This window comes from Pinus tabuliformis, chromosome 1_1 (genome assembly GCF_031772625.1).
Source record: "Pinus tabuliformis cultivar Carrire ecotype Pingquan chromosome 1_1, CPIR1, whole genome shotgun sequence".
NCBI classification, from domain to species: domain Eukaryota; kingdom Viridiplantae; phylum Streptophyta; class Pinopsida; order Pinales; family Pinaceae; genus Pinus; species Pinus tabuliformis.
In genome coordinates this window covers 764,427,801-764,441,654 of record NC_142297.1, presented here as the reverse complement: position 1 = coordinate 764,441,654, position 13,854 = coordinate 764,427,801, and the positions used below count along the sequence as shown (strand labels likewise).

At 35.7% G+C, this 13,854-nt stretch overlaps 1 protein-coding gene across 1 annotated transcript in view; it reads right to left on the bottom strand.

Annotated features, from left to right (window-relative positions):
- LOC149216267 (uncharacterized) overlaps nucleotides 1–13,854 on the bottom strand; it is a 181,941-nt gene that overhangs the window by 96,403 nt on the left and 71,684 nt on the right. The window contains exon 13 of the mRNA XM_089392761.1: nucleotides 441–510. Coding sequence (XP_089248887.1) covers nucleotides 441–510 — 70 coding nt within the window. The remainder of the gene's footprint in view (nucleotides 1–440; nucleotides 511–13,854) is intronic.

Genomic DNA, 13,854 nt, shown 5'->3' with positions numbered 1-13,854 from the left:
TGAGAGTCAAACACTCTCTAAGCAATAGGTAAAATAACACTATATAGAGACATTCAGGAACATGAAACACTGGCCATCGCACATGGATCTTGTAGTCATGTGTAAAGTCTATGCAATGATACTTTGTGCATACTTGTCATTGTAATAAGCAGCAAACTTCATTTTTGTTGTTGTTCTGTGTGATTGCATCTCATCCGCATAATATAATCTATATATGTATTTCTATTCTTCATCTCTGCCCATTACATTGCAGTCTTAGTCTCATAGCTAGAAATTGTTGCATATTTGTTGTGTTTGTGCACAAAAAATTGACATAAAACAACATGCACACAATGACATCATGGGAAAATCATAAAGTTCCCAATTTATTTTGAGAAGGCATATTGGACTTTCAAAAAATAAGAAGGAAAAATAAGAAAAAGGTTACTGTGATGGAAAACCTTTGCACTAAGAAGTCGTCTGTTATCCTCTTTCACCATCTCCACTAATGCTGTCTCTAGTTCCTCCGCCCTGCCAAAACCAGCAAATAAAAAGTTACTCAGCATAATCATCATGCAGAATTTTTTGTTTTAGTTTACAAGACCCGATACTCATGAAAAGAAAAGAAAATGTATAGGAAGGAAATTCTAAGTAAAGCTTTATACGTGAAAATATTTATTAAAAAAGGACAAAGAAACACAGAAGGAGACTCCGAAAATACTTCCAAAAAATTAAAAAGGTAATAGAATTCAAAGTCAATATCAAAATTTGAAAAGAATAATGGAAGGTTTAGAAGGTTCAGCCATACACGAGGAACAGACAAATTCAAAATCATTGAGGTAAACCATATATTAGAAGTTGCAGTGTTAATACTAAATGCACAAGGGGAGGGAGTACCGCACATTAAGTCCATGAAATTCTACTTTAGATGCATTCATTTTAGATGGAAAACTTCTAGCAAAGCTGTTGATAAGTGATCTGCATTACAGACCAATACAATGGAATCCCTATGAGGATCTGGACAGTGAAAACCTCAAATTAATTAAAAAGGTTCTACTACATGGAAAGGCTCTTAAATGCAAGTCCAGATTTAGCAGGCTCCCACCAAGAAACCTTTTGTTTCACTTAATGGATCATTAATTTAAAACCCAAGAAAATATCTGGTAAAATAGTCATGGTCACAGTAAATTTGGCTGTTAGCATGGAAGACAGTTATTGTCAGAACAATAAAGTGCACTCCAAACAAATTAAGAATTTTATGTAGAACCTTGATTACAATTCAGAGAAGCTTTCATTCTTTTGATCTGCCTAACAAGGTATGCATTTCAACACAGCACGGATTGTAATTTACTAATTTGTAACAATAGGTTCCAGCTGAAAAATTAAAGTTGACAAAACACCATTTGAGGAAGTGAGAAATGAACAAATTCTAGTATCAAAGAACCAAGCCTTTAAAGGATGCATTTCTCTCCATTTTGAAAAGATTCTCCTCCATTTATTCTCCCCATTTGATGTTCATGTCAAGATGACATGGCCCATAACAATAGATAGTGACTGAATAATTTCAATGGACAAAATGCCATTGCAGCAAGTGAAACTAAATCAAAAGTTCTCATCAGTGTCAACGCCTGACCAAAACAGGTCAGCCCTATTAGTATATACATACTGCTGTATACAACTCTATTCAAAGCATAAACCACATCACAATAGGTTAACGTCCTAAGAATTTTGAGAATCTAGTTGAAAAGATTTAAACACAATAAAATCAAATGGTCTTAGAAGATGACTGAAAAGCAGCAGAAGAGAGGTATCCATGTTCTGATGGCACAATTGTTTCTTCTCTCCTGTTCCAGATAGGTTTGAAATTTGAACTCACCACCACAGAATATTCAAAATTTCAAACTTTTAGCAAAAAAAAGAAGAAAAAAACATTGAGACAATAAGCTGCATGAAAAATTTCAAGGAAGCAGAGCTTGGGACATGACGATATTTGCAAAGAAAAAAAATAGCCAAGTGACAAAAATTTGAAACGCATGAAACAATTACAAGGATGACTAGTTTCCATTTAAGGAATAATCTAAGCAACACAGATTAGCCAACAAAAAAGTGGAACAGGATAAAAAGTTAGAATTTGAGTTACAGTAATTAATAGCCAGATGACAAATGAGCACATATCTTCATTTATATAGTAACTTTCATGAAACAGTTTGATTCATATGGCTAGTCTACCATTTACGCCAGAACGTAAGGATACAAATGAGAAAATCAAAAACATGATAAGAATTTGATTATAGTTAAACAACCGACTAGTTGAAGTTTATAAGCATCCCCAAAAGTATATATCCATTGAACATTCATAAGGAATCCATTGAATAGGATTATTTATAACTGCTATTATTGACTCCAAAACTAATAACATCATGGTATGTTATATGGCATTAACAAAATACATAACGAATGGTATCCCTGACACATTTAATTGTTCTTGTTCCTCTTAAAATCCATGGAATACTCTACTTACATGTGTTGCTCTTTTTTGCGAATATAAATTCTAATTCCCTGAGCTTATCAATATTTCAACAAAAACTTGGAAGATAGCAATGGTAGTTTTATCTATAGCAACAAATGGTTCAAATAAACTTCCTTCTTTGCTTAGCCATGTCTTAAAATGGGTTTGAAGCTTTTTCCCTCAAACTTACGAATTTGTATAAGCTTTATTTACTTGCTGCCATGCCATTTTTCTCATTCATTTATTGATTTTAAACCCATCTGCCATGATCGTATGTTTGAAGGTGGGCCCCCAAACCTAAAGGTATGTCTTGTTATTTGGTAATTGAGTATTCTAGTTTATTTATTATGGAAACTTTGGGTATGGATTAATGGGGGGATTCGGCGGAAAGAGTGGTCTAGATTTGTGCTCTTGTACTCTAAGTCTCTTTTGGGATGTTAACCTTGCACCCTGGTCCTGTGGGATCTTTTTTACTGACCTATTGGTTTTACGGATGGTACTACATGGGAAACCCTAATTTTGGTTGCGTGATCCCGCTCCTCGATTCACATATACTACTCCCATTCCATTCATTACACCCCCAATCATCTCTCCTCCCACTTGAGTCCACATTCCTCCACTGGGTCCACATAGGGTCAGCCACCCCCTCCTCGGACCTAGAATGATGCCTCAAGGTTGATGTAGCTAAAAGAAAAAAAAGCATAATTGGCCACATTCAACAGGAAATTGTACCACAAAATGCATAAGATGGCCTAGACAAAAGCATTTAGCACGTCGACAAAAGCCATGACATGAGCTCTACCCCATTCCATGGCCATCACCCTGGTTCCTGCATGGCCCTTGATGAGCCTCCTTTATCATTCAAGAACCCATGATTGTCCCAACTCCCGGCAGGTGATGAACTACCCCACCTTATAAGGGGGTATCCAATGTTATACTTTACAAATCATGCTCTCATTACCTAGAGCCCTGAGCAATTAACCAAAGAAAATCATAAAAAGGCAAAAGGCATATGAAGCAAGGAAAATTTCAGTGATGGAAAATTTTATTGAAGTTTAGAAACATTGGTGAATCTCACTAATCCTTAATATGCAAACTATAAAATGTTTATTGATATATTTGTAAAATTATTCAAATTTATAAGGATTTATATATAGTCACTATATAATGTTGGCGAATTTTAAGGTAAAATAATTTTATATTCTAAAATTTGGGTGAATCATCTTTTATAAAAATTGCAAATTTGCGAATCTTTTTTGTGGGAAAATCATGGAAAATTAGCCTTGTGGGCGAATATTAGCCCCTAAATTTTTCCATGATATGAATAAGGGTAGAAAAATCAAGTTTCGGGTAAGTCATGCACCACGATTGCTCCCTCCGACACATTATTTACCCAAGTGTGGGCTTCCCTTTTATTAGCTACCCTTGTACCATGGCATGTGATCCAAGTTGCCCCCTTTCATTCCCTACTCCATTCCATCATTATGCCACATGCCACCACCATTTGAAGGGTGTACCACGAACATACCACCCCCTTTAGAGGTAGAAAGCACCTAATAGGATTCCTAGTTAACCCTATTTGGAGTTGGGAGACATTAGCACATGCTAAAGCCCACTATGGAAGGGCGTGCCATTATGAAGTGCTCACTTGTTATCCATGGTTTATAAACTCTTTTACTTGATTTCTTTAATGACTTAATGTCCTGGAAGGCACGGGGACACATTGGATCTAATGCAAGATTGCAGGTAGTTTCCATTTGGGCTTGGTCTCCCTATACGGGTTCCTAACCCCAGAGAGCTACATTGGCACATGTATGGTGTGTGTAGAGAACCATGGGCTTCCACAGCAGTAGACAAAACTCCATGGATCCCCACATCCATTCAGAGATTGCTCATGGTTCACTTATAGGACGAGGAAGATGCACCTGATCCATCATTCCCCATTGTCCCTAGAGTTGCACCATACACTTGGCAAATGATCTAGGACTTGCACGATGATGTGGCATCACCTACACCATCACCCTAGCCCTTACAAGCGATCTGTAGGCATCTTCGATTTGTTTGGAGACCCATGAGGGCACTTGTGTGCCGCCACATGTCATTTGGAGCACCACAAGTTATTACAAGGGACCAACCCCTTGTCCATTGCTTTTGATAGTTCAACTACACATTATGGCACAAATGGACTCCATTAGGCCTCCTCCAAGGCCCAACGACATGCATTATTCTTTATTCAACCTCTTGAGAAGCTTATTAGTTTGTTTATGAGCTACTTTGGTGGGCTTGTCACCAAAAGATATTTATTTTGCACATTATTTTATTGTAAGGGCTAATGTAGGCCTAATTCACTAAATCAAACTCACTAGAATTGTATAAATACAAGTGAAGTGAATTCATTTTAGCATGATCACTTGGATTGAATCATATCTTCTTGTGAGATTTTCGCTATCTTTTGAGGATGAGACTTTTTGGATGAATGGATGAATTTTGGTGTTTGGTTATTCTTCTTTATCATGGAGCTTCTATGATTGGCATATCTTGGTGATTGGATATATTCGTCTTACATGTATGTACTATGTTAATGATATTTTGATTCTTTATTTTGTTGCATTCATGATATTTGGGTTTTCGCTATTGTAGGGGTTGTTTTTCTTGGAACGAAAAAGTGGAAATTAAATCCCTAAATAGTGTTGTATCATGATTGGGCCATGTTTGAATGAATGAATGTTCCTAGAGATATCCTTGTCTTGAAAAGTCACCAAATATTGTTGAATGAAGTATAAATGACCTTGAAGCTACTTTCATTAAGCCCTAATGCCCAATGAAGTTGTCTTTTAGGCCTCTTTGACAAGTGGAAATCAATCCAAACTCTAAATCTACCATGACTCCATCTCTCCCAAAGGAAAAAGCACTGGTCCTCCTTTGGTGATCACTTTAAAGGTTATTTCTTTCACCTTCCCCCTTTTTCTAGGCCTAGCCTAGATAGGTCACCTAAGGCATCAATTATCTCACAATCTAGCCATCCAAATACTTCGATTTTGGTCCACGACTGCGTTGGTGTGTCCTCAAGAAGCCCTCCAAATTTCATGAGATTTTGACGATGGGATCTTGAGATATCGCAAGCCCTAGCTCGAAAACCAATTCTTGCCCTTGGTTTCCCTTAGGCTAGAAACCTCACTGGGATCCTTGCATTGCCTTTCATTGAAAATTCATTCCTTGATCCCTTTCCCCTCCCTAATTAGATCAAGCATATCATTGGTTGCTAAATCCTATCCTGTTGACCTAACCTTGGGTCCACTTGGTCTTGTGCAGTCCCATGCACTATCAAGGTTAATTCTTCAAAGATCACCTGGAAGCCAAGTTTCCACAATAATTCTAGGGCTTAGGGATCTCCTTTATAAAACACATGCACAAAACCTAACCCTTGAAATTCTCCCCAAGCCCTTCCTAGAGAGCCTTCTATCTTGTCTTCCAAGACAAGCAAGCCACAATATTGAGCCTCTCTCGTGAATAGGCTTGTAGGATCACCCTTCATCCTATCTTTGATCTATTCATCTTTGTGATCCTCATCATACTGGGTTTTCACCCATCGGCGAAAGTCCGTAAAGAGTAGGGAGCTTTGGATGAAGTGACAGTGGGCTACTGCTCCATTGTTGCCCTTGACCTATCAATTGTCCCTTTAGGATTCCCTCCTAAGACCTCTACTAGTTTGAGCGATAAAAGCGACAATTTCCCAAATTATGATAGCACTCCACATTTTTGTATATGCACAAATATGCTATAGCTAGGAGATGTGAAAATCTAGAAGTAACATTATGTACCAAAACATACACTACAACAATAATAGTTATTTAAGCAAAAGTCATGTTATAGAAAAAATGCAAGGAAGTGCATAGGGATTTATCTACGAGGTTTTCCTCATAAAATTAAAACACCATCATTCAAATTACAGCATATTTATTTTATACAATATAGACTTTTCTTTCTATCTTATTTGAATTAAATGTTTTATAGCTATCTAACAAATTTGTACCACTAGTATCAGAGTCCAAACTTGGGCCCATATTTGTGGGATTATCCATTGACATGTGGTCAAATGTTTTCTAGTTTATGGCTAGATATTTTCTTCATTTGAGAGAATGGGCTTGTTACCAATTTTTATTTGACATATTGATAAAGCACTATGAACATGGAAAGATACAAAGTTACAAAGGCACAAGAACATCATTCCCCTACCCAAATGGATACAAACATAAATATAAAGTTCCAATCATAAGCTAATATTAGATCTCTAAGATCGAAGAAGCTATTAGTCAACAACAGAATAGTAAAAAATCATTACATTAGAACCTATGAGAACTGCCAAAAACAGAAATAGCAAACAAATTTAGGACCAAACTATCTAAGAAGTCATGTTAGAAATAGTGAATCTAAATAGGGTTGCAAGGAAATTGCATCAATCAACAACACAATGCTAGAAACAATAATTTATCAAGAGTAAAAAAATCGCAGTTGTCATTCATGTGTTAGACCTCCTGCCCTACATAGCCACCACTAAGCATTGTGCATCAGATAGGTCCCTGATAGATTATGTGTTGTAACCATTGCAGTCACATAATATTGGGTAGGAAATTACTAAAAATTTTGCCACAAAATCTAGCAAGCCTTGTGAGGGGATTCACAAGGCAAGGGCTAGGCCCTATAGCAACAATGGGGGAGATTGCCACTGTCATTTAGTAGTCTTCCCCCTACTCTTTTGTGGAATTTCACCATAGGGATGTTACCCAATACTCACCTATAAGGGTACTAGAAGCTTAGGGCTCACAGTGATAAAAATATAGACAAGGTGAAGACACTCTATGATGGATAAGGCCCAATTTCATAAATAGCGATGTATCGTGCACCTAGACTGGATTGAGACTTCTATAATCTAGGGTGTCTTAATATACAACAACAAAGGAATAGCTAGACATACAAAATTCAAACAAAGGGTCTGCTAGAATACTAGATAAACAAAGGAATAGAGCAACACGCAAGATAGGCCTTAATTTGAAGCTAGGTTGTGGTTAGGGTTTCCAAGGCACAAAATTGTCTAGAAAACGTTGGTGTCAGCCCTCTTGGGGGAAGATTTACCATCAATAAAGCTAGATTTTGTGTTAGTAAGGATTATGGAGATAATTCTTAGGTTTTTAACCTACCATCTTACACTCTCAATGGTTGGAATCAATTCAACCCTAGGAAAAATCCCTAGTGGTTTGCCATAAAGGACTAGGAAAGACAAAAGAGAAATATTTAATATTGGAAGTTTTTTTTCAACATCGCAAGTGGGTCTACAAAATGTATAAATCAGATGGCTCATTTGATAAGCATAGAGCAAGGCTCGTGGCATAAGGATCTGCATAGAAAGAAGGTGTTGATTATGAGAGGATTTTTTCCCCAACAACAAAATGGGCCACCATCCAAACTATCTTTGGCCTTGGCAACACAGAATGGATGGAAAATCCATCAAATGGATATGAATACTACATTCTTGAATGGAGACCTGAAAGAGAATGTCTTCATGTCTCAACCAAAACATAAGGTATGCAACCTCGTCAAATCTTTATATGTCCTAAAACAAGCACCACAAACCTGGCATGAAAAGTTAATTGAACATCTTCTGAAATTGAATTTCAAAAACTTTAATCTTGATGATGCAACTCTGTTTGTCAAGAAAATTGACAAACCTATTGCATACCTTGTAGTGTATGTAGATTATCTATTGATGACAAAGAACAATGGGAGCTATATTGCATCCATAAAAAAGAGTTGAAAGTGGTCTTTGAGATGACAGATTTAGGAGATCTTCACTACTACTTGGGCATTGAAGTGACTCAACATCCAAAGTACATATTCATCTCCCAAAAGAAGTACATTGGAGAATTGTTGAATAGGTTTGGCATGGTTGAATGTAACCCTCTTTCTACTCCAATGGAACAAAATTTGAAGCTCACATCAAAAGAAGGGAATCAATTTGAGGACACAATCAAGTACAAATAGCTTGTGCAAAGTTATTTACCTTACCACCACCAAACCAGATATTTCATTTGTTGATGGGATTCTTTCTAGGTTTATGAAAAATCCTTGTGAAGGACATCAATACATTTCTCTTATCTTTATCTTGTGAATGACATTGGTCTACTATGAAAAGAGTTTTCACACACTTGAAGGGAACTCAAGATTTTGGACTCGAGTATTCCAATGTGGATGACTTCACCTTGATTGGATATTCTAATTCATACTTTGATGGGAACAAAGAAAATGGAGTGTCAACTTCAGGCTATCTCATGAGTCTTGGATCAACAGCTATCTCCTAAAGGTTATGCAAACAGATAGTTCTAGCAAATTGCACAACAACAAAAAATATGTGGTAGTTGCAAAAGTAACAAAGAAGATTAAGTGGCTCAAGAAATACTTGAAGAGTTAAAGGAGAAACAAGTGAATTCTACTCCTCTTCTAGTTGACAATAAATCTGTAATCATGTTGGCCACAAATCCCAAATCCTATGATCGAACTAAACAAATCAACAGAAAGTATGATTTGATTTGATATCATGTAGAGGCCAAGACTATTCATTTGAGGCATCGTTCCACAAATGACCAAATTGCAGACATCTTCACTAAATCGCTCAGAAGAGAAGTTTGAATAGTTCATAATTATGCTTGGGCTTACAAACACCCCTTCAGCTTTAGAAGGCAAATGTTGGACACATAAATCTATGGGAATTTGCGTCATCATAAATAATTTGTAACTAGTTGGAGAAATACAAATAAAAAGGAAAATATGAAAGGCCAACGAACCCCCTAGAGTATGAAAACAAGAGTCATTTCATTGTATTGAAATAAGATTTGAGCTAAGGGAAAGTACCCAGCTTTGGAGTTATCTCTATGACATTTATCTAAAAATACTATTTCATATTCTTCATCTAGAATAACCTATAAATTGCCGTGCTTAAGCAACTTCCACCATTTGGTCGTGCCGTCTTTTAAATTCATGCATACCCACAATTTCTAGTTCTTTCACTTGGTCTGCACTTTGTTCATCTATTCTTCATAAAAACCCAAAAATAGTATAGGGTTTCAAAGAGAATCACTTACTTTTCAATAGACTTCAAGTAGTTACGGTTGGAGGTTGACATCTTGTGTTGTACTTATCGGATTTGTTATTATGTCCCGAATTATGAAATGCCACAATTTTTCAAGATTTTTTGGCATTGTTTGGACTAAAATATGTGCACTCTATCAAAAGATATCCAATTTACGAAAGTCACAATAGCGACCAGGAAAAACCCTAAAAAATTGATGATTTTAGATTGCAAGTAATAAGTGATGGCTAGAGCAGTTGTATGGAGTGCGTGTGCTCAAAATTACATCTCTCTCCCTCAACTTTCTACTATGACACACTTTGAGGAGTAAAAAATAAGTTCTAGACTCTTAAAACCCATTTTTCCTAAGTTTTGTGGAAAATGTGGCAATAAATTAGCCCAACAATTAAATAAATAGAGAAAAATAAATATCCATATATGCTCAAATGATGTGGAAATTCATCTAAATGTCAAAGTTGAGTTACCAAGTGATGCAGACTCCACATAAACCACAAATCAAGCAAATCAATTTTTTTGTGGAGAAGACAACGAGTTCCAATGACAAGATCCAGGATTTGAGGAAGTTAACTCAAGCTTCAAGGAGATATCATGAGTTGACTTGAGATTGGATTACTTAAGTGAGGTGGGAATGAGTTTACTTAAGTGAGGTGGAGAGTGGTCTCCTACCACTCCACTTCACCCCACCACATGTCCTCGCATCTAATTTGAGCTCCCTCATCAAGGATGGTGTGGGCCTCTAAGGAAGAAATCAAGTTGCCACTTGGGAAATTTGAATTTGCATGATGGAGCATTGGGATTGTCACCTATTTGTCTTGGGATTGTCACCATTTGCCTTGGGATTAGCTGCCAAACTTGTATATAATAGAGCTATGGGCTCTCACTATGTAATGATTGATACAAGCTACTGGGCTTCAGGATACTCTGTTGGATCGTATACTCTTTTGCAAATTAATACAAAAGACTTTGGGGTTATATTTTAAGTGTTCTTCTCCTTGTGTATGGTAGTATCTTGATATCTTTGCTCTTGTCTTTCTACTTATTTCATTATGCTATTATTTCCATTATGCTTTTCAAGTTGTGTTGATGTATAATTACCTTACATTAGAATAAAGATTATTTACTTGCTTTAGATAGAAAATGTTTTAGTTGATGTCCAATATATCTCTAAAATTTTCTCATAATTACATGGGATTAAACTTGTGTGGATCTAATTTGTCTATGTGAAGTTGTGTAGAAAATCTTTTTTTGGATCAAGCTTCAAGTGTGAGGGGAAGTTTTCGGAGGAACCAACCCACTCTTTAGATACTCAAGAAGAACCCACATTTGTCAATTTCCAAAGCCTCATCTTTTGAATTTGTCTTGCACGTGCCTCTTTTGGGCTTTGGGATCATATCTCAACCATAATCCATTTAATATTTATTTCTCAAAATATTGTGCTTCATTTGCTATAATCTTGTTATTTTAGAGCCAAATTATGGCTAAGCAAAGAGGAGAGTTTACTCATACTCTTTAGCTTAGCCTTTGTAGACTATTGTACATATACATTTGTAATTTTCTTGATTAATTTCATAGCTAACACTTGGTTTGTTTTGCAGCCCTCTCTAACTTGTTCTTGTGGCAGCTTGCGAGATTCATTGTTTGAAACTTTTAACAAGTTGTGTGCAGGACCTTGGGCTCTCACTTCAAGACTAGTTTTCAAGGGAGGTTGTGGGTTGTTGTGGGGCTGCTAATTTTTTTTTCAAGTGCCGACAGTTAGAGGGGGCTTAGCCTTTCTTCTCTTGCATGCATTGTGGTTCTAAAGTTGATGATTTATGAATACCAAAACAGTCCACGCATTGGGCAGATTTGAGGAGTTTCGCAATCTGATTTTTGCATGTAAACATTTCTCTAAGTTTGCAGACTTTAGAGGCCTTTTCTCTATGCCATTCATTTTCCAATCACTTTGGGCATCTAAGGAGGAAGTCTAGTGCATCACAGGCACAAATTTTGTAAAGATTTTCTTTTTTTTCAAAGTCTCTTGAGAAGTCCCTTTTCATTGTAACTATTCACTAATTAAAATGCTAAATTTTCTTGTGAGAGAGCTTGGGATTTTTCCCATGGTATACCTTCTCCCCATTTAGAGCGAGGATATTTGCTTGTGAGTCAACTAATCATCTTAGTTTAGTTACTCTAGTTCTCATTTGCTAATTTCATTTCACTCATGCATGATTAGTTTCTAACAAAGTTATCACATCCATTTTCATTTTAGCAAAAGTTTGACATCTGTTTATTTCAATTACATGAGTAGTTGCATTGAGCTTCTATTACAACACATGCAATATCATTTTCTTTCAAAAGAAAGCAAGTATTTTGCACAATTGGCAAGCTTAAACTGGTTTAATTTAGCCATCTTGGTCTCACAAGTCTCTTGAGCTCTTTTCTTTATCATTGTAAGTTTAATTTACTGAGCATTCTTGTGTTGAAGAAAATTTGTCATTGACTCTATTTCTTGCAAAGCAATTGTGGACATGAGAAGTGTCGCTTTCATTTCCATTTGAAGATATTGGTATTTTTACTTGAGCATTGTCCATTATACTCAAGCACCAATACTTTATTTTGGAAGCAGCAACATTTTCTCAAGCATCTCACTTAGGCACATTTTATTACTAATTGGCATTTCCAAAAAATAACCTCCAACTTAAGTTCGTTGTATAGTCTTTAGGGACCCTCCACCCCTATTCAATCCTCATTATGAGATCCATATTTCTGGGTGAGGATGAGGTCAGGGGACCGGAGTTCAATTGAAACTTTGTTTTAGTATTCAACTAATAAACTAAACCAAGAGCATCTCTACATCATTATTTCACTTTACTTGCAATACAAGTCTCCTATGTATGCTATCTTAAATTCATTTGAGTCAATATTGAAAATATCCTCATTTTCACAAGAAGCATTTGCTTTATAGTGCAAGTATTTGGATCTTTTACTTTTGCAACAATTAGTTTTCTTGTACTAGGAATATCTTTCATTGGTGCAACTCCATTTCAAGTTTTTTCATAAATTTGTTGCTTTGATGATCATTTTGCTCATGAGTAGTTGATGTCATTTATCTTGTCATTTGAGCATTTATTTTCAAGTACTATCTCTTTTATAGTTGCAACTGATGTTTATATGCTCATCTTGGTTTAACATTTGATTTTGCAAGATTATTTATCATTGTGTCTTGATTTCATTTTTGGGCAAGCTATTGTTATTTACTTGAAGGCATTGGTCTATACTTTGAATATATCATTGAAATTTGCTCATTTATTCATATGCTCGCTTAGTTCTTGAAAACAAGTTATTTTTGACAAACACTCCACTTAACTTAATTTCCTAGAAACTCGTGTTATATAACTTTTCATTAGGGACCACCCCCCTTAGCTTACCTAGGAGAGAGCTTTAACAAAGAGATTTGGGAATAGGTGACAGTCCCTTGTCTTAGTTTTGCCACCAACCACACCTTGTGGGGTCAAGGGCTTTTCTCACTAACTTAGGTGTGCATGCAAGGCAGCAACAACAAAGACTATAAAAAAATCACATTAAAGTTGGAGATTATAAATGATAAATAAAAAGTCACGACTCCACAAATAAAATTTGGATGTTAACCTTGATGTGAGCAAAGGAAATTTAATAAAGGTATAAAATCTTATCAGTGATCATTTATGACATAAGGATATATATTTAATAAGTACATAAATGATATTTTTCTAAATTAAATGGCATTAATTAAGTTTGTAATAGCACTCCATATTCATAAATATAACATGCCAGAGTCATACTACAACAATTTGGTACAAATGAAGGAGGAAGTGGGAAAACTCAGAATAAAATCAATTACCAAATCCATCAACTAGATCAATTTAACACATCAAAAAAGTTCTTCCACTACAAAAGTTGATAATTTAAAATGTATAAAAGCAAAATATCAACAACATTAGAATAAATCACAACAAAAAATGCAAGTTATCAAGAGAAATTTCAACAAGGTTTTATCAAATAAAAAAAATCATTAAAAGAAGAGAAGGAAATAGCTCATCTAAAAGGTCTTATTCAAATCATACTTAGCAAAGTAAAAAAATTCATGGGACTAAACATATTTACTCTAAGTTTGATAAAGAAACATTTATTGGCCCAATTGAATCAACAACACTGCCAAAAGTGAAGGTACAAGTGGTAAATAGGAGAAATCTCACAAAGGCAA